The sequence below is a fragment of the Pelobates fuscus genome, chromosome 8, assembly GCF_036172605.1.
Source record: "Pelobates fuscus isolate aPelFus1 chromosome 8, aPelFus1.pri, whole genome shotgun sequence".
Classification (NCBI taxonomy): Eukaryota; Metazoa; Chordata; class Amphibia; order Anura; family Pelobatidae; genus Pelobates; species Pelobates fuscus.
Window position 1 is genome coordinate 121,185,081 of NC_086324.1, and position 25,529 is coordinate 121,210,609.

The following is a 25,529-nucleotide window of genomic DNA, read 5'->3' on the forward strand; positions in this document are numbered from 1 at the left end:
CTAGGATTAGACCCATATCATCTTTCTCAAACTTATCTATACTCCAGAATAAAGTCGTTAAGTCCGGAGCTGCCGCTTTCCTAGCCTCAATTTTTTCCCATGGTTCACCACTAGAACTCTCTTTCATAGAGGAAATAACATGCGCCAATGAACAAGCTTCATATATATCCGTAATATCAGGGATTCCCATCCCTCCCAAATTAGGCTTTAAATTCAAAATTTTTTTATTAACTCTGGGTTTTTTCCCCAGCCATATATATTTGTCTAAAGCAGCATGAATCATCATGAGCCATGGTTTAGGCATTTTCAATGGTAACATACGGAATATATAACTCCATCTAGGGACCAAATAAGACTTTACGATGTTGATTCTACCTGTCCATGATATCTCTGCTGTTCTCAAATCCTTTAGTTGTTTATTAATTTGCATCATTAGAGGTAGAACATTATATTCCATAATCCTAAAAGGATTACTGGAAATCTTAATGCCTAGATAGGTAATACATTTTTTTGCCCATTCGAAACTATATTTCGCTTTAATATATATTTTCTCTTCTTTCTTTATATTTTTGGCAAGAATAGTTGTCTTATCTACATTTAACTTGAAATTGGAATAATGCCCAAATTCATAAATCACCTTTAACAGTTCGTCTATTGATATTATAGGGTCTGATATAGTGATTAGGACATCATCTGCATAAAGTAAAGTTTTAAGTTTCTCTTGTCCTATTATTATTCCCTTTATTTTCTCATTAGACCTGATGTCACAGATCAGGGGTTCTATATATATCAAATATAGCAACGGGGACAGGGGACACCCCTGTCTTGTCCCATTTCTTATGTTAAACCACTCGGAGGTTATACCCCTACCAATTGTTCTTGCCATTGGGGAGCTATACAAGGCCATGATAGCGCTCAGAATCCAACCTTCGAAACCAAAGGCCTTTAATGCCTCCCAAAGGAAGTCCCATCTGACCCTGTCAAAGGCCTTCTCCGCGTCCAATGACAGGGCCAGCAATGGAGTGCCTGATTCATGAACGTATTCCAAAATGTCAATCACTGTCCTTATACTATTGTTTGATTGTCTGTCCTTCATAAATCCAACCTGATCTCCATGGATTATGGACGGGAGGACTCTTTGTAATCTCTTTGCCAAAATACTTGCGTATATTTTTATATCGGAATTTAGTAAGGATATAGGACGATAATTCCCCACTAATTCCGTTGATTTATCTGGCTTTTGTATGGGAATTATATTAGCATATAGTAATTCGTTGGGCAAATCTTTTTCTCTAGCTATGCTATTGAAAAGATCTTCAAGGTGTGTTACTAACACGTCCTGGAACTGTTGGTAAAATATGTTTGGAAAGCCGTCCGGCCCCGGGGTTTTTTTTTTTTTTAAAGACTCTATTGCATTTATTATTTCTATTTTTGTAAAAGGTTCATTAATAGAATTCAATTGTTCCCTTGATAATTTTTTTAGGGTTTTATTTTGAAAATATGTTTCTGGTTTATAGGGGGAATCAGGTAGATTATACAATTTTTGATAAAATGAATTAAATGCTTTACCTATATTTTCAGGCGTTAATTGAATGCCATCGTCTGTAATAATTTTTTGTATTAATTTGTTTAATTTCGCACCTTTAACTCGATTTGTGAGCATTTTATTTGCTCGGTTTCCTTTATAGTACCATTTTATTTTTAGATATTCGAGTTTTTTTGAGGTTTGTAAAAGTAGGATTTTATTGATTTTATTTTTTATTAATCCTATTTTCTCACTTATCTCTATGTTTGGATTATTTTTATTAAGTTTTGTTAATTTATAGAGGGACACATATAGTTCTGTCAGGGAAGCTTCTTTTTGTTTTTTCTTGATTGTACCTAATTTAATAAACTGTCCCCTCAACACGGCCTTATATGTACACCAAACTATGGCGTCTGGAGTTCCTTTATTTTTATTCTCCTCAAAAAAATTATTTGTTAATTCTTTTATGGTGTTTATATCTTGGGCCTCCCTAAGAAGAAATTCATTTAGTCTCCAGCTATTTCTAATTTTAATATCTGGTGAGATAGTGAGATCAAGTATTACTGGGTTATGATCTGACCAGGTTACGTCTTGAATCAGAACCTTTTTAATCTTATATGAAACCTCTAAAGAACCCAAAAACAAATCTAGTCTAGAATAGGTACAGTGTGCTTTCGAAAAACAGGTATAGTCTTTTTCTGATGGATGATTTATCCTCCAAAGATCTAATAATTCATACTTATTTATCAACATTGAGAATTGCATTGAGGATTTCTTTCCCCTTTTATCTTGCATTACCCCAACCAATGAGTTCCTATCCAACGTGCCATCCAAAATACAGTTAAAATCTCCTCCTATAATAATTTTACCCTTTTTAATTTTTTCTAATTTACTCAGAACCATTTGTATAAACTGAACTGGATTAGTATTAGGAGCATAGATGTTTACAATAGTGAATTCTTCATCTTGTACTTTACATATAGCTAAGATGAACCTGCCATTTTTATCTATATCCTGGTATGTAACTTGAATATCTAGATCATCTGTCGCTAGTAAAGCTACTCCACATTTCTTTTTATCCTCTAATGAGGAGTAGAGTTGGATTTTAAAATTTTTGGGGATAAAACGTTTTATATCTTTCCTTAACCAATGAGTTTCTTGAAGTAGTACAACTTTTGCACCTTCCTTTTTAATATATTGATACACCATGGCTCTTTTAGTTGGGTTATTCAGGCCCTGTACATTCACCGTCATAAACTTAACCATAGTCTAAGCATTTGAGACTCGAGACCAAACCCCCCGGCGGGAGGGAAAAAAAAAGAAAAGGAAAAGAAGGGGGGGAGGAAAGCACGTAACAATTACATTCATATGACCTCATGTAAATCAAACATGAGACCACGCATACCCACATTCTTGATAAGAAATTCCGTCTCCACTCCCACTTAGTGGAAGACAGACAATGCATCCCAGAGCTCTGGGAATACATCCACAACTCCACAACAAAATATGGAGTTACTTGGGGGAGCATGAGAAAAACCCTCCCCGAGAGTGCCGCTGATGTCCATATGTACCCAGCAGGAAGAAGAAGGGAAGAAAAAGAGAACAAAGCAACAAAAAAAACCAAAAAAACACTTTTTATATACGTATCATAAACCACACTGTGATCTAAAAATTACTCTAAACCAATAACATCTCGTGTACACCGTTATGATTCATCTTACTATTCAATTTGCTCCAATAGGTGTCCTTATATATATATTGTCCCGTTCCCCTTTAACCAAAAGTGCCTTTAAATGTGATTATTTCAATTTCTTTATATCAGTTTTATGTTACTAAAATCTGTCTTTACAATCTAAAGTGTTGTCCATGCAATATCTTGTGGACCAATTAGCCAATTTAACCCTTAAATTTACCCCCGAAGATACATTAAAAACAAAACAAAAAGATGAGAGAAGAGAAAAAAAAAAACACATTTATGTGTACGTTCTCCTAATCTTCACTAGTGAGGACAATTTGTGATGTGATTACTTCCGTTACTACATAGTAACTTTATGTTAGTGATTTCAATACTTGTGCTTTATAGATTCTTTTAAACCAGTGTTCTATCATACAATGGATTCCTATCAGTTTAGCTATTCAAATTACACCCGAAAGTGTCCATATCTGTCATTATCTGTGGGTGGTCTCATTCTCCTCAAAGAGGATATACTTTCAAGTGAGTGTCATTTATGTATACATTAACCTATTCCCCTGTAATGTAAAAATTATATAAAATATATAAAAGTTTTGCAATATAGATATTGCAATTTCCCATATACCAACTGCTATAATGAACACCTTTATAAGATAAACCAATCAGATCAATGCCTTATCAGCCATTTACAGTATAGTATATCTAGTTATTATGATTACATCAGAGGAGAGAAAAAAAAAAAAAAGTTTTTCGCATTTGATTTCCACGACCTTGTGTCATGTGGCAGTGTCGGTCAGAGTGACTACCTGTCGTGTCATCTCAATTTATGTGTGCGTGAAAGTTTGTAAAACACAGTATATAGTCTATCAGGCAGTAGATGCCCTTATGTAATCAGTCTATAGCCGAGATACATCTCGCCTGAGGATGAACGGTGGTACGGGATCAAGCTGTGATCGGTCGTGGATCCGTCTCCCGTCCCTCGGAGGTGCCGGAGCCATCCGCTTACTGCCCGGTCGATTGATACAAGAACCATGGTCCCCAAGTCTCCTCGTGCCTGGTCGAGCGCCCCGCGAGGGATGCCTGTAGCGCCTCTGCCGACTGTATATCCCCTACCTGATGGAGCCATTCCGTACGCGTTGGAGTTTCGTTTTTTTTTCTAGTATGCGGGAATAAGGGATTTTGCTGCATTCAGTAGATGGCGCAGGATAGACTTCTTGTACTTGGAGATGGATTGTGAGGTGATATGTAGCAGGGCCAGTTCCATCGACCATTCCACGTCATCACCTAGCATAGTTCTAGTTTCCGTGTGAATTTGGTCCCAGTACGGTGCAATGGCTCAGCACTCCCACCACAGGTGCAGTATGGTGCCTCTTTCCTCATGGCATCTCCAGCATATTGGGGACACCGCCGGAAATATCCGATGTAGAGCCACCGGTGTCCTGTACCACATAGAGATCAATTTATAATTGACTTCCTGGTAGTAATATATGTTAGGTTATAAGTTACTGTATGTTTTCTGATATGATTTGGTTAATTGTATTGCCACAGCAAGGTTGATGTAACGAACATATGGGCTAGTCCCAAGTAAAAAAGTATTGTTGGTTAGTTCCTTTGGAACTTGTGTCCTGTGTAGATTTTTAGGGATCCCAGTAACATAGTCTTCAGACCAATTTGCTGGATGCACAATCCCTCTAGCCCTGTGATAAATCAAGAGAGCTAGGCCTGAGTGCTGCAAGTGCCTTTGTAAAGGTAATAAAAATCACATTGCAGCCAAAGGTGGATACCTGCCTGGTAGAAAGACTGCAGCGGAATAGGCAGAAGGGACAATACCTGCCTGGAAGGAGAGCTGCTGCCTAGTTGATTGTAAAAGCTCCACAGTGACCCCAATAAAGCCTCGGCGACTAGGGTTGAAGCATTCAAGGATCCCTGCAAGCGGCTAGGAAGCACACTGGACGGAGGTACAGGAGCTCCATCACAGCAGCCTGTAATGTAAGGTTTTATCCTAAAAGACCGTAGTGTTTTTTTTTTTTCTTTCAATACAAACTTTCTTACAATACAAACAAACCTATATGGTCAGATATACTTTGTAAATGAGGAGGCACTTTCTGTTTCACTAAATGCTTCCTACAATACGAACAGCGGAATCTTGTGGCTCAAATATATTGATTTACTAGAGGTTTCTACTGTACACTGTTCAAGATGTGCCTATGAACAGATTCAGCATAGACTCTATGCTGACAAGATGACTGACAAGGGAGAGCAGAAAACAACTACTACATGTTCTGAGGCTGAACCTACTAGTGCTGGCTAGTGAGTATAGAAACAGAGTGACTGACATCACTTCATTCAGATACAGGCAGGCTAGCACTTAAGCCAGTGTGTCAGCTTCACACAGGAAGCTTGCTCTTCTTAGGTAACTGTACTGGAGGAGTAGCGGGGAATGGACCAGAGGTGGGTGTTACACAAAGAGTAACACCCATGAATCCTAGATGATGAGTGAGTATATTTTTATATTTCATATTGAATAAATCACGTATTTCTGTGTATATTTTTTCATTACAGGTTCACTTTAAAAAATACATACAAAATATAAACCAATTCACTGGCAACATTTAACACGAAAAAATAAATAAATAAATAAATATATATATATATATATATATATATATATATATATTCGTGTTTAAACATGCAAAATCTTCAACATGTCTGTTCTTTCAAGAATATATTTGTTGGACTTGTGAACATAAAATGAAAAACATACATCAACTGCTAAAAAGCAGTTTGACAACTGAAAAAAAGAGGATTATGGGAATTGTACAGAGAGTAATGCGCAATATGGAGATTCATTGTAGTTTTACTTAAATTTGCAAGTAAATTGAAGCAACCACAGAATTCCACTAAAAAGCAGAAGTGATTTATGATTAATGAACTCTCCATGAGCTACCTTAGCTTAACACACATGCTGCCTGCTGTATTATGTTCTATAAACACCAGCTCTGTATGGGTGTATGAGGAATGACCAGCTCTCCAATAGTGGGTTGTGCTAGAGATGTGCATTGTTTGTGATCCCCTGCTCGTTTAAATGAAGTGCTGGACTGGCCAACAGGGATACAGAAACATTTCCCAGTGGGCTGCAGCATATGGGGCCAGGTAGTGCAGCCAGATGACCTAAAACATTCTCTACTGATTTATTTTTCCCCTCAGACTTTGTGTTGGAGGCCGGTGGAGCAGACTTGGTGGCATTTATTCTGCTGGCGACTGGTACGGCGGCAAAGTAAGCAGCTGGCTAGCAGTAGGGATGAGTGAGAAGTCACTACCGTATATACTCGAGTATAAGCCGACCCGAATATAAGCCGAGGCCCCTAATTTTACCCCAAAAAACTGGGAAAACGTATTGACTCGAGTATAAGACTAGGGTGGGAAATGCAGCAGCTACTGGTAAATTTCTAAATAAAATTAGATCCTAAAAAAATGATATTAATTGAATATTTATTTACAGTGTGTGTATATAATGAATGCAGTGTGTGCGTATGAATGCAGTGTGTGCGTATGAATGCAGTGTGTGCGTATGAATGCAGTGTGTGCGTATGAATGCAGTGCGCGTATGAATGCAGTGCGCGTATGAATGCAGTGCGCGTATGAGTGCAGTGCGCGTATGAGTGCAGTGCGCGTATGAGTGCAGTGCGCGTATGAGTGCAGTGCGCGTATGAGTGCAGTGCGCGTATGAGTGCAGTGCGCGTATGAGTGCAGTGCGCGTATGAGTGCAGTGCGCGTATGAGTGCAGTGCGCGTATGAGTGCAGTGCGCGTATGAGTGCAGTGCGCGAGTGCAGTGCGTGAGTGCAGTGCGTGTGTATGAGTGCAGTGCGTGTGTATGAGTGCAGTGCGTGTGTATGAGTGCAGTGCGTGTGTATGAGTGCAGTGTGCGTGTGTATGAGTGCAGTGTGTGTGTGTATGAGTGCAGTGTGTGTGTGTGTATGAGTGCAGTGTGTGTGTGTGTATGAGTGCAGTGTGTGTGTGTGTATGAGTGCAGTGTGTGTGCGTATATATTAATTGAATATTTATTTCCAGTGTGTGTATATAATGAATGCAGTGTGTGTGTATGAGTGCAGTGTGTGTGAGTGCAGTGTGTGTGTGTGTGAGTGCAGTGTGTGTGAGTGCAGTGTGTGTGTGAGTGCAGTGTGTGTGTGTGAGTGCAGTGTGTGTGTGTGAGTGCAGTGTGTGTGTGTGAGTGCAGTGTGTGTGTGTGTGTGAGTGCAGTGTGTGTGTGTGAGTGCAGTGTGTGTGTGTGAGTGCAGTGTGTGTGTGTGTGAGTGCAGTGTGTGTGTGTGAGTGCAGTGTGTGTGTGTGAGTGCAGTGTGTGTGTGTGAGTGCAGTGTGTGTGTGTGAGTGCAGTGTGTGTGAGTGCAGTGTGTGTATATGAATGAAGTGTGAGTGTGTGATGCAGTGTGTGTTTGTGTATGTGTTGGTGGGGGTGGGCATTTGATATATTATTAATTATTATTATTTTTTTAATTTTTTTATATTATTATTATTATTTATTATTTAATTATTATTGTTATTTTTTTTTCGTCCCCCCTCCCTGCTTGCTAGCTGGCCAGGGAGGGGGGCTCCTTCCCTAGTGGTCCAGTGTCATTGGTAGTTCAGTGGGGGGAGAGGGGGTGCTGGCAGAGCTGTACTTACCTTTCCTGCAGCTCCTGTCAGCTCTCTCCTCCTCCGCGCGGTCTGTGCAGCTCCCTCTGTCAGCTCCCAGTGTAAGTCTCGCGAGAGCCGCGGCTCTCGCGAGACTTACACTGGGAGCTGACCGAGGTGTTGAACGGACGGCGCGGAGGAGGAGAGAGCTGACAGGAGCTGCAGGAAAGGTAAGTACAGCTCTGCCAGCACCCCTCTCCCCCCAGTCTGTATTATGGCAATGTAAATTGCCATAATACAGACTCTGACTCGAGTATAAGCCGAGTTGGGGTTTTTCAGCACAAAAAATGTGCTGAAAAACTCGGCTTATACGGTAAGTTTCTCTCACCAAATGCCCCCTCACCGTTTCCAGTACACAGTAGCCACATAAAAGGTGCTCTTGCAGGAGCCAACCATCGCACTTGAGTTGCGGCACTAGCGTCAATCACCTAACCTTGCGGACAGTAAGAGGCCTGGAAATGGCAACCTCACATTGCCCTCAGAGTCCCCAATGGCATGTGCTAGTAAGCTTCTAATGCCCAGCAACCCAATACTGAAAGTGATCTTGTGTGCGCCAGTGAATTTTTCTGAAGTGAGCTAGTGTGTGCGCAGACCAGTGAACATATATCAGTGATCTTGTGTTTGTGCAAGTGAGATTGTCTTTCAGTGAGCTTGTCTGTGCGTGCAGTGTCATATTCTTACTATATAAATTAACTTTGTGTGTGTCTGTGTATATATATTATATAAACCCAAATGATAAAATAGATATTTTTACTTAAAGCAACACTATAGTCACTAAATTACTTTAGCTAAATAAAGCAGTTTTAATGTATAGATCATTCCCCTGCAATTTCACTGCTCAATTCACTGTCATTTAGGAGTTAAATCACTTTGTTTCTGTTTATGCAGCTCTAGCCACACCTCCCCTGGCTATGATTGACAGAGCCTGCATGAAAAAAAAACTGGTTTCACTTTCAAACAGATGTAATTAACCTTAAATAATTGTATCTCAATCTCTAAATTGAACTTGAATCACACCCAGGAGGCTCTTGCAGGGTCTAGCAAGCTATTAACATAGCAGGGGATAAAAAAATCTTAATTAAACAGAACTTGCAATAAAGAAAGCCTAAATAGGGCTCTCTTTACAGGAAGTGTTTATGGAAGGCTGTGCAAGTCACATGCAGGGAGGTGTGACTAGGGTTCATAAACAAAGGGATTTAACTCCTAAATGGCAGAGGATAGAGCAGTGAGGCTGCAGGGGCATGTTCTACACACCAAAACTGCTTCATTAAGCTAAAGTTGTTCAGGTGACTATAGTGTCCCGTTAAATGTCTGCCATTTTAATTTACTACAATGTGGAGTTAAGTGAATAAACCCTACTGTGACAACAGAAATACACCCCAACATTGTGTATGAATTGCCTTTTCCAATGAATTATGGATGGTGTGGTCTTTTATAAAATCAAAGGTGTCTAACTTGAAACAGCCCTGTTTGTTAATTGAACATAGCTTAAATCTTAGCACCATGCCTAGCTTTCACAAAGATGTCAAACCTAATCAGGTCCAGTCCATTACGCACTTTAAAGGAACACAAACATGTATTCCTGACCATATAGTGTTTAAAAACCCCATCTAGCCAGTCTGGTCCCCCCTTGTCTCCCTACATATAGCAAAATCGTACTTTTATTTCAGTCTGCTGCTGGCTCTGCTTCGATCTGCCTCCTTGGCTGACATCAGAAGTGATGTTCTGAGCCAATCACAATGCATTCCCATTGATACTGTCAAGGAGGCAGATCAGAGAGAGCCAGCACAAGCCAAACAAAGCCATGGCCAATCAGCATCTCCTCATAGAGATGCATTGAATCAATGCATCTCTATGACGAAAGTTTAGTGTTCAGGAAGCACATCTAGCAGCCATATGAGGAGTGGCCAGTGAAGATATTCATAGGTTGTAATGTAAACACTGCATTTTCTCTGTAAAGACATGTTTGATGCAAAAAGCAGGAAGGGACTGACTATACTCACCAGAACAAATTCAATAAGCTGTAGTTGTTCTAGTGACTATAGTGTCCCTTTAAGTTAAAAAATCATTACTTTTCTAAGCCTATTAACTTAAATTGTGTGTATACGAAATCAGTTTAAAAAAAAACCAAACAACACCTTATGAGTAAAGATTATACACTTTCCCATGCAAGGCTTAATTTATACTCTTGTGTAGGTTAACAATGCGATGCACCACTTGACAATTTTTCTTTTAACCAACAAGCAAACACTTCTAAACAAAAATAAAGATCCTCCTCTTGAAGAGCCGCCTGTACGGCGAAACGCGCGTCGATGCTCTGAACTGTATTCAACTTGTAGTGATACACTGATGCTGATGTTCTGATTCCTGCACAATTTAATAGTAACACAGCAAGAGGATCTCAATCTACAAGCTGCTGTCAGTTTGTCTGATAGCACTAGCTAGCAAGCTAGATTAGTTTTTATCCACGACAGTACATGTGCCCCCGAAGGCACAGACTAGCTACATGGTTACCTGGTGATTTCTCTACCTGATCTGTGTCAAATCAGCTATCTAGTATTTTAGTAAAGTTGCATCCTTTAACTAGATGTTTTCTTTTTAGTCACTTATTTTTGACAATTTAGCGAATATGTAATCTTTCTTTCAGCTGTGACATACAACTCTAGATAGGTTGCCTCTGTTATATTGCAAGATTTCACCCTCAAGGGATATTGGAGACAAGTATAATCACTTTAGGCATTGCTTTGAAACTTATTGGCTATTTTTACATACACTGCTTTCCGCAGGATGCTTTTATGGAGATCGTTCAGATAGCAAAGTGCTACATTGTATCCAACTTCTGTTAACACTTTGGATAGCACTCTGATACACTGTATAGCATTCCTGTAAACTACTTATAGTGTGCTGCTCTTACTGTTTACTGATAAGAGATGATTAGCTCTATTTTTATATTTTTCTCTATATTTATTTCCTTTCCACTTATTTGTTCATATATTTTTGTATATAGCAATTTGGATTATTTATCTCTCGGTTTGTGTTTTGCTAAAAATTGAGGTTACCCCCTATTATTGTCTTGTGATTTTTTTCTAGTTCATTAGGCTCCCAACTTTATGTATTAAAAATAAAGATAAAGCAAGGAAAACTTTGAAAAGTATGCAATAAACAAACATTTATAAACATACTATATACATACTATATACAGTCAGATTGCATTGTTGGGCAGGCCTCTTAGCAAATGATGTTTATTCAGTACCCTCACCCAGTGGCGTACACATAACCCATGGGGCCCCAGTGCAAACTGATCCATGGGACCCCCCCTCCCACTCCTTCCCTGACAGACACACACACACATACAGACAGATACATACATACACACAACACATACAGACAGACAGACAGGCACACAAACATACATACACACACACACACACGACAAACATACAAATAAAGACACATACAAACAGACAGACACACATACAGACGGACAGGCACACATACACGACACACATACAAAGACACATATATACATAAAAACAGACACAGCATTGAGAGAGAAACCCAACACCAGCGCCTGCTCTGCATGAATCAGGCTCCCCTGCCAGGAGGTTGCAAGGTGAAAAGATCTTCCAATTGCTCATGTGTAAATCTGTCAGACATGCCAAATGCAGTTTTCCAGCATACCTAGGGGTAGGGCACTGATTAGTTAAATCAGGCATCCCTTCTGGAGTAATTGTGAAAAGCAGGAGGAGCAGTTTAATATGAAGGTAACAAAATATAAATATATATTTTTTTAAAAGCTTTTCAACAAGAACGTTGTCTCAAAGTGATGCATTTCCCTTTAAAGTACGTATGATGTGCTAAAAGAGGTCTGTTCCAGTGTCTGCCCTTCCGATTCTACCGATTGCTCACCTGACGGTTCAATTTCACTGCCAAAATTGTGTTGGAGTAGCTGTAGTTGCAGATCTCTGTCCCCTTCTTAAAATGACAAACTTTCAGCTTACGAGGGGCTTTGAGGCTGACAATAGCAACTAAACTGCTGGAGAAGAGCCGTTCCACGATACAGATATCTTCTGTGTCAGCTTGGTAAGGAGACAGAACAAAAGAAAATATTTAAAAATCAACATTTATTTAAAAAATAAATAAATATATATATATATATATATATATATATATATATAACAGTCTTCGCATTCCCCTTAAAACCTCATTGAAAATAAATACATTTTAAAAAGCATTTTTACTCAGATAATTTTCTTCTGTCTCTTAAACTGTTTTTTTTTTTTTTTTACTACATGCTGCTATACATCTTTTCATGCCTTTACCAGTTTGGTTTTGAATTGACAGTCTGCAGATACCTCATGCACAGTTAAAGGGATACTGTAGTACCAAGAATACAAAGCCGTATTCCTGGCACTATTGATCCCTCTGCCTCCCTCCACCGTCGCGCCCCCTACTACCTGGTAAATAAAGGGTTAAAAACCCTTTACTTACCTGATCCCAGCGCAGATGTCCCTCGGCGCTGGGTCAAAGTTCCACCCCTCCTCCGTCCTGCGATGAGCAGGGTTTAATGTGCATGCGCAGCAAATGCCACTGAATCAATGCTTTCCTATGGGGAAAATCTGACGCTGGAGGTCCTTATGCAGAGAGTGAGGACGTCCAGCGTAAGATAACAGACCAAAAGTCTGTTACGATTCCTGAAGCGCCCCCCAGTGACTGTCTGGTAGACAGCAACTGAGGACAGACTTAGTGCTGATATGTAAACATTGCATTTCCCTGGAACTGCAATGTTTAATAGTGCCCAACTTGATGACATACAAAAAATAAATAGGAGTCTTATTATTAGTTGATACATGGAAATGAGAGATGACTCATACTATAACACGGTTATAGGTTCCATGCTGTGTCATAACACTTAGTTCTCAAAACAATCACTCATTGGACAGTTTTGAGTTAAAGGTACATGCATCACTTTGAAACAACTGTCTCATTCAAAAGCTTTAGTCGTTTTTCTTAAAAACTGCAATGTTCTAGACTGCATGATTACAAAGTCAGGTTCACTGCACCCAGACTAGGGACTGGTCATTAGTAGGAGTATATAACAGAAAATATATCATCCATTGAGTATGGAACATATGTGTTTTCGCAGGAAAAGTAAGAACAATAAGGATGTGTGTTTTTTTTCCTACTTAAAGAGGTTTTCTTATCAGATTCTGTAGATATTTGTTAAACGGCTTGGGATTATTTTTTGCAAAAACAAAATATTCAAGGATATAATTGATATGTATGTAAACAGGTTGCTGATCCAAGGAGAAATCTGATTGGCATATGGATTCAAGAAGGATTCTCTTTCATGTTTTGTGGCATAATTGAAAATGGCTACAATCTTTTGGGACAACAGCATAAAATAATGGGTTGAACTTGATGGACTTTAGTCTCTTGACAACCTAAACTACTATGTAACTTTATTGGTCCTTTAAGTGTTTCCTTGCGCATTGTTTATGCTGGAACCAGATTACATAGAGAAGTTTCATTTAAAGAAGTCACAATGACTGCAGATTTTCCCTGCACAGTTGTGATTTGTTTGCAGATGTAAGTTTATAAAAACATCTTCAAGATGAGTAACATCTTTTGCATTCCTTTTATCCAAATGTGAAATAGCTCAGTGGGCTAATGCATCAGCAGGGTTGACTCAGCCCTTCATCCTTCCGAGGTAGATAAAATGAGTACCATTAAATTTGGTGATAGTAACAACCCCTGGATGTTGGACTAAGGTAACATCCCCAGGACGTACTTGGAAACCAGAGTAATCTGAATGTACCTTTCCTGGTTAAATACTTTGTTATAGTTATTATGTGTTTGTGAATGCATCTTTTTTACATGCCTATCACACATAGTGATAGCCTGGATAATCATAATTACAGGCAAAAGGAAGGAAAATCAATTTCCATGGACTGACTGGTTGAATATACCTACTTGAGCAGTTTTAACTCGAGATCTGCTAAAGCAGAGATTCCCCAATGTTTGGTAATTTTTTTAATTCTTTATTTTTGTGGTGCAAATATTTAACATACGCTCTCGCTATGCCACAACAGCAGTAACAAGGATTGTAAGACACACAGTTTAACATGTACATGGCATATATGATTACCATACACATTTTTGAGTAGCAATGTAACAGGCCTGTCAAACATGTCTGGAGTATATGGAAAATCATCTTAGAAAATCGCTGTCCACAGACATGTTGATGATTGTGAGAAAATGGGTGGTAAAACAGGCTTATAAAGCAGGATTATGAGGAAATGATTATTAAAGAACAAGCAAAACATAAGTTAAGGTAGGCATCAAGAAGCGTTGACTAGAAACTACCAGTGAACTGACCTGTTTAGAAAATACATGCTATTAAGGATCAAGTTAGGTTAAGGCGCTGTAGTGTACTAAGGCTAGGCACATTTGTCAAGAGTAGGTACAGCTAAGTGCAATTATTAGTGAGATTTCCAGTCTTAAGCTATGCCAACATAGAAGTTATAGTATGAGGATGTGCTGGACTACATAAGCATGTAATAGATTGGTTGGAAGGCAGGTTGTTTAGCCTATGCTGGACACCTGGTGAGTATGGCAGCACAGTCCTAAGTCCCTCATTTCAGCACTCCATCCGCTCTGGGCTTTAAGACAGGCTCTGGACGTCTGTGTTCCTCTGCTTGCTGTATGCAGGGCTTGGTCTTGGGGCCCTCCAGCCGTTGGGATGCAGTCGAACCTGGGGAACAGCGGTCCGCTGACCTGTGTAGGGGGACAGCTGAGACTATGTGTTGTTCTGTCGGATTTGTGGCGAGTGGCAGGCGTCGCCGAGTCGAAGCTCTCTGGCGGCAGGGGGAATTTCCCAGCAGTGTGACCTCCTCTGGGTGATTAGGTGGGTTCAATCCCTGTTTAGCCCTCAATCTGGGAGGGTGGGGATGGGTCGCTTGACGAGAGGGACCCGAGCATGGCGGGTAGCTTCACTCGGTGGGGGCCCATGTGTGTTTTGTCGGCCCATCTCCATAGGCAGACGAGCAGAGGCTGCGGATCATTCCTCCATCCGTGCTCAGAAGGTGGCAAATATTGCGTCCAGTGCCAGCAAGGAGTGTCTAGTGGGGTCAAGTGGTACTTTGGATGCCTGGGTCACTGTAGTAGGCCCGTCTGCCATCTTGAGGAGCTCTGTAGCTTGTGAGTCTTCCCCTCGTGTGCTAGGAACTGCATGAGGCAACCCAATAGGGACCGTGATAACCCCTGCCAGTCCAAACGGGCGGGGGTTGCATAATTCTGTATCTTAGAAACCAGCTGGGGAGCAGGGAGAGCGGCCGCCTCTTCCAAGCTCCCTCGTATGTAGATCTCAAAGCATCGATTTGGGCAGTCAGTTGCGTAGACACTCGAGTGAGGTGTCCCCTGGATCACCGAAGCCCCCTCTACAAGAGTAACTCTAGGCTGTGCTTGTAAAGTCGTTTGGGTCGAGAATATCCCCGGGTCATCAGTAGCTAAGCAGTGCAGGGATCAGAAGAGCCAATAAAATCTCCTAAACTGGAGATTTCGGCTCTCAGCCTGAGGTAGTGTAACTTGTGACAAACCCCAGCTAAGAAATCAAAAAGTTCTAAAATGATTTCACCACTTTCAAGTAGGGGGGAGTCCGGGCACTCATGGCACAATAATGATTACATCATGATGAAGTGGTTATGGTGTTTGGAATATTCCTTTAAAAAAACAAAACAAAAAAAAACAACAACTATGATCTAGAACAGAGGAATGCATTATCAGAAAAGGACTAAAATACTAAAGCATGTCTGACTTTATATTGTGTATACATATATCTGTATAAGATTATCTAGTATTTCTTATTTGTTCTGTTTTTATTTTTTTTCTGTATTTTATCTGTCAATGGTTGCCTGGTGTCAAGTGTCTAACCAGGCAAACTGGTTATTTAAATAACTGCCTCCCCTCCTACATCCGAGGGCCAAAAATGGTCCTCAAGTTGGTAGTTTGAGTCCCCTTCTCTAAATGCTTTAGTCATGATTGGTACCAGAAAGACAAAATAGGGACATTCCTGATGAGTGCCCTTTAGAGGAACTCTCCAGGCACTATAACAACTTCATATTAATGAAGTTGTTATGGTGCAATGAGGTCCCAGGTGCCATCTTACCTCAAGTGGTTAAAGTGTTTATTGGTTCACGCCAAAGTTGTGAAGATGGTGCCCTTTTCCTTTGCCCAGCTCCTTCCAGTAATGTTCCAAAGTTCCAATCTGGAAGCCTTGGACTGGGCACTGCTAATAGGCTGAGAGCATCAGCCGATGCTCTTGGCCTACCACAGGGATGTGGAATGTAGATCGCCTGACGTCCTGGACATGGAGTTCCAAGCACTGGGTAGGAATATGGAGTGAATGGTGATGCCAATATGCATACTTTAAACCTGGTATGTGAGGGATGAAATGGGGTGGTCAAGGGAGAGAGGTGATTTTCTTTCAAATGAAATAAATAAAAAAAAAAAAAAACAGACTTGACATTAGGTAGCCCAGAACAGTGTGCACGTCAATAGTATATATTTCAGTATATGCAGTGTTTCAAGTAGAAATGCTGCACATACAGAATTTTTTTTTAAAAGTAGAAGTGTTCATGGTGTTTAGTTTAAGCGTTTGATGTTACAAAATGTGTCCATCCAGTGCTGTAGGTGCAAAAACTGCTTAGCAGACTTGAGCACAGCCCGTTGTGTTTAACCTTTAGACTTATCTCCAAGAAATATTGCATAGGGAGAGGTGTGTAGCTTCTGAATGTTATCAGCTGACTAGATTCATTCCTAGTAACTCACCCGAATTCTACACTGTTTACCCTCCAAATATCTTTATTACAGCACACTGAGCTGTGATGAAAGGGGAGCTAGGACGCAAGTATTATCAAAGCAAAATAAATACACTAGAAAATAAATAAAGAATGAACAAATGACAGCAACAGCGTTTTAAAGTGAGCGCGTCAAAGCAGATGTAGGTTTTCTGTTTTCTAATCATCTATATAAATTAGCCCTATCTCCTGCTGAGAGCATCAATTATGATTTCATAGGGTGTAACACTTGCTATATTATTACTATTATTATTTTTACTGGTATTTTAGGGATGCACCGAAATGAAAATTCTGGGCCAAAACCAAAACCTCAGGATGCCCTTGGCCGAAAACGACTTTTTTCTCCAAATGATTTTAAAAAGTTTTTTTAATATTAGACTTTTTAATGAATTTAATTAATCTAATATGAAAAACTTCCCTTCTCTTTTTGTGGTCCCCCCCCCCTCCCTGTTTTTTGTTTGTTTATTTTTGGCAAATTTGACCTGGATAGGCCCATTTTCGGCTGAAATTTTCAGTGCATCCATAGTATTTATATAGCCACAACGCTTTACAATATTATGAAAGGGGGGAAATTTACAATAAATTAGACAATTACACAGTGACACAGAAACAATAGGTAGATGAGGGCTCTGCTCAAACGAGCTTACAGTCTGGAGGAGGTGAGGTACAAATACACAACACGGGGGGCGGGGCCTGACAGCAGAGCGGAGCGGACGCATGTTGCCGATGCTCCTGCAACTTCACACAAATAACGCCAAATCCCACTAATCTGAACCAGCGATCCGACTTCTACCGGTTCCCAAGCGACTCACGACCATACTGCCGCTGAGGCCTACACATGAGGCGGACGCGGGGGAGACGGCCGCTCTCCCGCCGTCCCAAAGCACCACATGGCACAGGCGAAATCCCCGTTCCCCCCCCCCCTATGGACCGGCGGGGGTCATCCCGGTCCCCACCAAGCTAAGACCACTACCATACATGATACATGCCAAGCAGAGCCGCAGGGTGCAATCCGGATGGCAGAGGGCATAACGAATCCCACGCCAGTGGACCACCTAGCGATCACGCAAGCAAAGCTAGACCTGATCTTCAACAGATTTTGGGCGCAACTTGCAGCGCGACAAGCGAGTGCACTAACCTCAATCCAGCACACGACAAACCCAGCACCTACCCAGACCAGCCCGTGTGAACCCGCGGACCGCCCCAAGCTACCGAACACCCAGACAAACCTGCTACAACGCAAGAGACCGCGGAGACCACGCAGACTGATCACCCTGCAGAAGATCGATAAAGCCAGCGGTAAGCACAAAGCGGGGAGAAAAGCTGTTGGGCGCCGACCTTTGGTGACTCCGACAGTCACAACCCCCCCAGATGGCATATCAAGATGGCGGAACACCTCGAGGCGCATAAATGAGGTACAGTCTCACACCCTCCCTAAACGCAAGGCCTCACACGAAATTAGCAGACCTCTGACATGGTGGGGCTATAACAATTGCCAGTTTGCATATGAGAGCAAAAGGGACCAGCCGAGACCCCACAAGCAGAGTGTGCACCTAACACATACAAAACCACCTCACACAAGCAGCGGAGTCCTGACCAGGCCCAAAGATGCGCCTCACGGTCCAGAGCTTTACCCACAACGACGGGGACGCGGTACTGAGGGCCGCCCACAATGCCTTCCCAGGCCGAAGACCACATGGAGTCAGACTCCAAGGCACCGACCACACCGCCGGAGGCTTACCCGCCGCTGGCGGCGGCAGAACATCCGAGCCCCACATGGCGCCCGAAGAAGGGACGACCCGGCCTCTCCGAGCAACCGAGTCGGTGGAATACAGGTGAAGGCCTTCACAGGGGCCTGGGGCTGGCAGACAGCTGCCACCAGTCTGCACCAAGTCATACCCCTGTGGAATTTACCAGTTGCCGAGGCAGTCTTTCCCACCCCTCAGACACGCACGACGGCTCTACCCAGCAGCGGGATAGGCTGAACTAACCCCGCTAACAGACTGTCTCACTACCACCACCCCTGGTTAAGGACTGTTGGGACATAACCTGTTCAGCTACACGACCTCCCTTTGCTGGACTTCCGTTTGTAACCTCACTTCTAAGTTACCTGTTGGTTTTGTAATTAGCTATAGCATGCATATAGATAAAGCGACTAGACGAAGCGTAATGTTGAATCCTTATTGCTCAAACGGTAGACAAATGGACAAGCTCTTTATTTTATTATCTTTTACTTTCTCTTAGCGTATGGCAGACTTTCAAATGACACCCAGCATTATTGAATGGCAGGGCATGTAGACTGACGATTGCTTGCATAGTTTCACTAGCTGTGTGGGAACCTGTGCCTAGTATATAGCGTCTAGAATTTTCACATACACGTGCAGCGAGTTATATATCAATGGCTACGTCTTACTTCCGTGTGTTCACATTAACCGCTCTGCCACCTGCTTAACTTGCATTTACTGTTAAGTGTGTTTAGTCAGTCATGTAGGCCTAATTGTTTCTCTTAATTTGCTCCCCTTATGTAACAAACGTGTACCGCTAGTTAACCAGTTTAGTGCATCTCGCATGCAGTGATATTTATGTTTAGATCAATGTATATTGCCTGCCTTACTCACGTGTGACTCATAACACTCGACTTGTATCCTGCTTTCCATTAACTGTTTAGTTCGCAAACTTAACATATCCACTGTTGTCACACTTGCATAGATAACGTATTAATGCTTAGCCGAGATTCTTATCACTGTCTGGGATAATGTGCCTGAGTTTGTGGAGCTTACCAACCTTGCTATTGATTTACTTTTACTGTTTTACTTAAAAAAAAAAATGAGGCTGTCGTACACTGGAGTTGATGTACCATTGCAGATGTATATGTCATGTGCTTAACCTCTAACAATCCTTTTTCTTCTGTATTGTACCTTTATTGCCTCAATAAAAGAAAGATTGACAAAAAAAATACACAACACGACAGCAAGGGTGAAAGCCATCAAACAAGGTGGAAAAGTAGTAGAACTGGAGGTGAGAGTGGAGTGTGGCTCTTTAGAAGAGCCTGAGACAAGTATAGGTAGGTAGGACTCTGGGAGTCCATAAGCATTTCTGAACAGATGTATTTTGAGGGACTTCTTAACCCCTTAAGGACACATGACATGTCTGACACGTCATGATTCCCTTTTATTCCAGAAGTTTGGTCCTTAAGGGGTTAAACAATTTAAGAGTACAGGAGAGTCTGAGAGGGGTTGGCAGGCTGCTCCAAAGGAAAGGAGCTGCCCGCGAGATGTCGTACAAGCGCAATTTAGCAGTAAGGGTGCGAGCAGCGGACAGGAGGTGGTCACGGAAAGAGCGGAGAGACCAAGAAGAGGCATATTTATGAATATGAAACAGGGGCTAGAGTTGGTTAGAGCTTTATAGGTAAGGAAAAAAAAGTCACCTGAGCTCTCTCCCAAATCACTATGTCTATTTAAACAAATGGAGGTTATTTACTCTAATGGCAACTGGAGGGGATGCCCGCCTGCCACGTCAAAGCAAACCTCTCAGGTGGGTCCTACACTTACCTTTCACCTTGCATCCTTGACCTTCTGGCAAAGAGATCTCTAATGAGACAGAGAGGGTCCTATTAAGGGTTAATAACTATGTAGGGGTGTATATAAAAAATACCCCTCTCAATCTCATTAGAGATATCTTTGCCAGAAGGTCAAGGATGCAAGGTGAAAGGTTAGTGTAGGACCCACCTGAGAGGTTTGCTCTGACGTGGCAGGCGGGCATTCCCTCCAATGGCCATTGGAGTAACTAAATAACCTCCATTTGTTTAAATATACAAAAGGGATTTGGGAGAGAGCGCAGGTAACCTTTTTCCTTTAGTTTTTACTGTATGTATTGGGGCTGAAATGTACTATGGTCATTGCTGCCACCCTGGAGTGACGGGAGTTGTTTTTTTGTCTTTATAGGTAAGGGTTAGTATTTTGAATATAGGATACAGAAAGCCAGTGTAAGGATCGACAGAGGGGCAAGGTATGGGAGGAGCGACGGGTGAGAAAGATCAGCCTAGCGACAGCATTCATTACTGATTGTAGCGGGCAGTTTGGCTTTGGGGAGAAAAACTAGGAGAGAATTATAGTAATCCAAGCGATGATTACCAGAGCATGAACAAGCTCCTTGGCAGCATCTTGTGTGAGAAAGGAGCAGATGCGGGTAATGTTTTTAAAGGTGGAATCAACAGGTTTTAGCAACATACTGGATTTGAGGCGCAAAGGTGGGGCCAGGATCAAAGATAACACCAAGACAAGGATGGACTGATGCAAGTACCATCAACTTGCAGGGAAAGCGAAGGATCAGCTTTATGAGAGGGAAAATTAAAAAGCTCAGTTTTAGAGAGATTGAGTTTCAGAAAGCGGGAGGACATCCAATCTAAGACACATCGCTCCTGCAAACCCCTGTCTGGGAAGAACAGACAAATTTTTATATCAGGTTAAAAGTCCCCAATACCTTATGTTGACTTTGTGGTATGTAAATACAACTAATCTGTTCTTTGTCTCTCTATTCTCAGATTGCCTGTCCAAAGCTGCTGCAATAACTCATTCTGAGTCTCTCATCCCTCAAAGCAGCCTGCCCCTCTTCCCTCCTTCCCCTTGCAGGCATTACTTTCCATTAGGCTGGAGGCAAGCAGAGAGCCCAGAGGAGAGTTTTCCTGATAGCAGATTTTCAGAGCACAGCCTACTTATCTCTGTGTCAATCAGCACAGACTGAATTGACACACAGGTGTGGGAAATGGCTGCTTGTTAATCTCTGATTTTAGAGAAATCTAATCATTGGCTAGCATGGTATATAGAAGAAATTAAATTTTTTTACAAATTTAAAATTATGTTGTATTTGTCACGACAGGTACTCTTTAAGCAGATTTGTAAAACCATTGGTGTCCTTGAAAGGACCACTATAGGCACCCAGACCACTTCAGCTCAATGAAGTGGTCTGGGTGCCGGGTCCATCTAGGTTTAACCCTGCCTGCTGTAAACATAGTTCCAGAGAAACTGCTATGTTTACCTATGGGTTAATCCAGCCTCTAGTGGCTCATTGATAGCCGCTAGAGGCGCTTCCGCCCGGCGGTGGAGAAAAGTAAGTGTTTAACCCCCTTCCTCACGCTAGAGCCAGGTGGGACGGGGACCCAGAGACCCTATAGAGCCAGGAAAACGAGTATGTTTTCCTGGCACTATAGTGTTCCTTTAAATACACCTTTACATGAGGAATTTCATTATTAACTGCACATATTTATGTTGGCCACTGATGTGCAAGGCTTACTAAAGAAAATTGTCTCCATAATATCCAATTAATAAACTTATGCAGTAGAAGATGATTCCTATTATTCAATAGGGGGCACACCAAACTATTTCTTTTACCAGCATACAAATTGAAGGCAATTTTACACTTGAAGTAAGTTCGCAAATAGAATGATTTCCACCTATCGCTACAGCTACTCTTGCCCTATTAAAGTTCCTTGCGAGTAGGACTAAGTGAGCAGCCAGCACAAGAGCAATACAGATGTGTCAGGAAAACACCAGGCATGTGCAATTATGACCATCAGTAGCACTGTTAGTATGTTTTCACATGAGATTTATAGGAGCCATGCCCAGTTGAAAATGTACGTTTATTTTGTCTTATTAGGATCTACTTATGCTAATAGCCTTTCACAATATAAATATATTATACTTAATTGTCTGAATCCATTCCTTAAAGTTAAAGGTACAATTAGAAGAAAAAAAAATGATTTGTGTCCACCCTTCACCACCAGTGAATTAGAAGACAAAACATCTCTGGAGAGGATTACGAAATGTAGTTACATGTAAAATCCTATTGCAACTTGTAAGTTATTCACAATGGAATCTCTACAAGCAAATCTAACATTAAAAGATAGCCTGTAATCACTACAGCTTAGTGCTGTGGATATGGTACAAAGACTCTGTTTGAAGGCAGCTTGAGGAGAGGAAAAAAAGAAAAAAAAAAAGGTTTCCACAGCACTCAAATCCTACCCTCTAAGTCAGGGACATCTGAGGAAGTGTTTCACCTTCCTCATTATTAAGTGCCCAAAATATTTGTATGAGTAAGCAGAATTCAACCACGGAATTGTTAACTCTTTCAGCAGCAAACTAATACAGGTAAGCACTACAATAAGCTACAGTGATTTTGAGACTTTGGGTGTCATTTTAAATGATTGTTCTATCAATAATTTACTTTACAATTATGATTATTCACGAGAACTTACTGCATTCGTATATCTGTTCAAGTTTGTCCACAGATGAAAGCGTGAAAAACTTGAATCCAGATTTGCTCCCAACAGCAAGTGACCTGTAAACAAAACACAACAGATAGTATTCAGAACTTTGTCATGTTCACGTTTCTCCCCCAAGTTCATATCTGGGCACAGACATCCCTTAACTTTATAACGAAGAACATTGCTTCAACCTGGGGCACAGCTACAAAGTGCTAACGAGGTTTTACCATGCACACAACAGAACATAAAATCCTGACTGTTGAAATCCAAATGCTTGGAAGGGTGTCAGCATCATAAGTCGCCAGGTAAAAAATACTTGTGTATTGATAAAAGCTTATGTGCGCAAAACACACAAAGGCTTGAACCAATACTTAAATATTTAGGTAAGGCCCCATCCCTTCCTAAGGTTAATCTACGTCAGGTGGTGCAACATAAAAGGTAGAGCCATACACAATCGAGAACTTCAACAGCCATGATGCGATTTCCCCCTTTAGAAAGGGCACAGCATGATGTTAATTATAGTTCTTAAACAGCTGGGGATCTAACGTTTCTTTAGGCAGTCCTGTTAAAGGCAGTCACTTTCCTAACCAGTCAGGCACTGTTGCTCTCCAAGTGTAAGTCGTGAAACCGCTAAAGGACTGTTTGACAAGTTAACTGGGGTTTACCGCATGCTAGTCACAACCTTCTCTGCACCCTGGAAGCTGTAGTACTGCCTAGTAAAATGTTCCTTTAAACCTACCTCTCCCTGGTATAAAGTTATGGGCGTTTATTAGCTGAAGCAGGGACAGAGACCAGACCATCAATCCCCTTTTACCATCATGTGGAACCGGATGCCAGTCATTCAGACAGGAACTAGAGGCTTCGTATTAAAATTTAATAACTGAATCAATTTTACATAAAGCATCAGCAGGCAAGGTACTCAGGATGTGCATATATGCAATGCTTCTGTATAATACATGAAAAATATTTCATAATTAAATAATGGATTGGCATATCACGCCAACAGATGGGGATGCGCCGCATGCCCAATGCTTCTCTATAAGAAGCATCTGATTGGACACTGATCATCCATGTGTGCTGATCACACAGTAGGCTGGCCCATACCTCCTAACATTTCAAATAGACAAAGAGGAACACTTTCATCTTAGGGTTGAAGGTGTAGCCAGGGGCAGGATGTTCCGAGAAATTTTAGGTGACTTACTAATAATTTATACAACTGAAATGTAATTTAGAAGAAAAACAAAAAGGATCTTATTCAAAGAAACCAATTTCTAAACATATTTACTGTAGTTTAAATACACATTACTATGAGTATTATTGCCGGGCAGCGCTGTTAAACACAGCAGCATTAATAGAGAGCTCAAAGAAAAGCAGGACAGATATTTGAGCCCAAAATGGCATGTTTCTTTTTTTGTTTATAATTATTTGTGTTTCTTTGAGATTTAAAAAAAAAAAAAAAGTATGATAATGTACATGACCGTGTCTCTTTAAGATGAACAAATTCAGTTTTATTCTTAAATACAAATCATATCTCTCTAGTAACAGGGATAAATCATAATAAAAAACACTTTTGTGAACGTTGCTTTATTATTACAAATGAACAGGTACAAATAAATCACTGAGTAAACAGGAAATTAAACATGTTATTGAATAAGTGTAATTCAATCTACATTTGACCAAAAATAAAATAAGAAAACTTGCTCTAATTACTGAGGGCTGGAAGTCTGCGCTTGTTTACATGCGCCATCCAAACAAAGCCACATGCTCCTCCATACTAACTTATCCCCACTAATACCAAGTCCTTAACTAGCCTTCTCAGTAACTAGCCCAGTGATAGGCTTCCACTAGCCACACACGTTTCTGAACTCCACTTGCCATTGTGTTCAGCCAGCCATAGCTGGTAAATGTGGTTCAGTAATATGTGCTGGGCTACCACTAGCCACCCCTGCCCTGCTCTCTGTGCCGGCTGGCTGCCCATCCAGGTAAGCCCTAGGCCTCACGTACGTGTTGTCCTGGTTGAAGTTGGCAAAGAGCAGCTGCGAGGCTCCGGCCTCCACGCTCTGACTGGCCAGGTTCATGGCAGCTGCCGCCAGGGGTGAGCTTTGGGCAGTGTCCGGGTCACTCAGCAGTTCGCAGACGAGCCTTGCTGATGCCTCATCCCGTCTTGTTTACCGGCCTTTACTGGGCACTGCTCAGCGCACACACGAGTATTAAAACCCAGGCCCCTACTGCGCATGTCCTCCCGGAGTGCCGTCATGTTTGAGCATGTGCAGCCCTGTTAGAGCTGTGGAGTTCTAAACCATAGAGGTAGAATACAGCTCGGTGCGCTGTATGGAGTCGCCAGTACGAGGATACAGCTGGAGGGGGGAGGGTTTTATCTCTAGGATTTAATACAGAGATAATAAAAGGCTGGCAGAGCTACAATGCTTTCTTGGACATTGACCTCTTCATGCTGGTGGGCATAACATGACATGTTTTATCCTAAAACAATAATATCC

General features: G+C 41.4%; 1 protein-coding gene across 1 annotated transcript in view; it reads right to left on the minus strand.

Annotated features, from left to right (window-relative positions):
* The window catches only part of WIPI2 (WD repeat domain, phosphoinositide interacting 2), a 58,730-nt gene extending 33,463 nt beyond the window's left edge, over positions 1-25,267 (minus strand). Inside the window, exons 1-3 of the mRNA XM_063430279.1 lie at positions 25,036-25,267; positions 23,023-23,105; positions 11,821-11,990 (exon numbers count right to left, since the gene is read on the minus strand). Coding sequence (XP_063286349.1) covers positions 11,821-11,990; positions 23,023-23,105; positions 25,036-25,109 — 327 coding nt within the window. The 5' untranslated portion in view covers positions 25,110-25,267. The remainder of the gene's footprint in view (positions 1-11,820; positions 11,991-23,022; positions 23,106-25,035) is intronic.
* Positions 25,268-25,529: the final 262 nt, after the last annotated feature.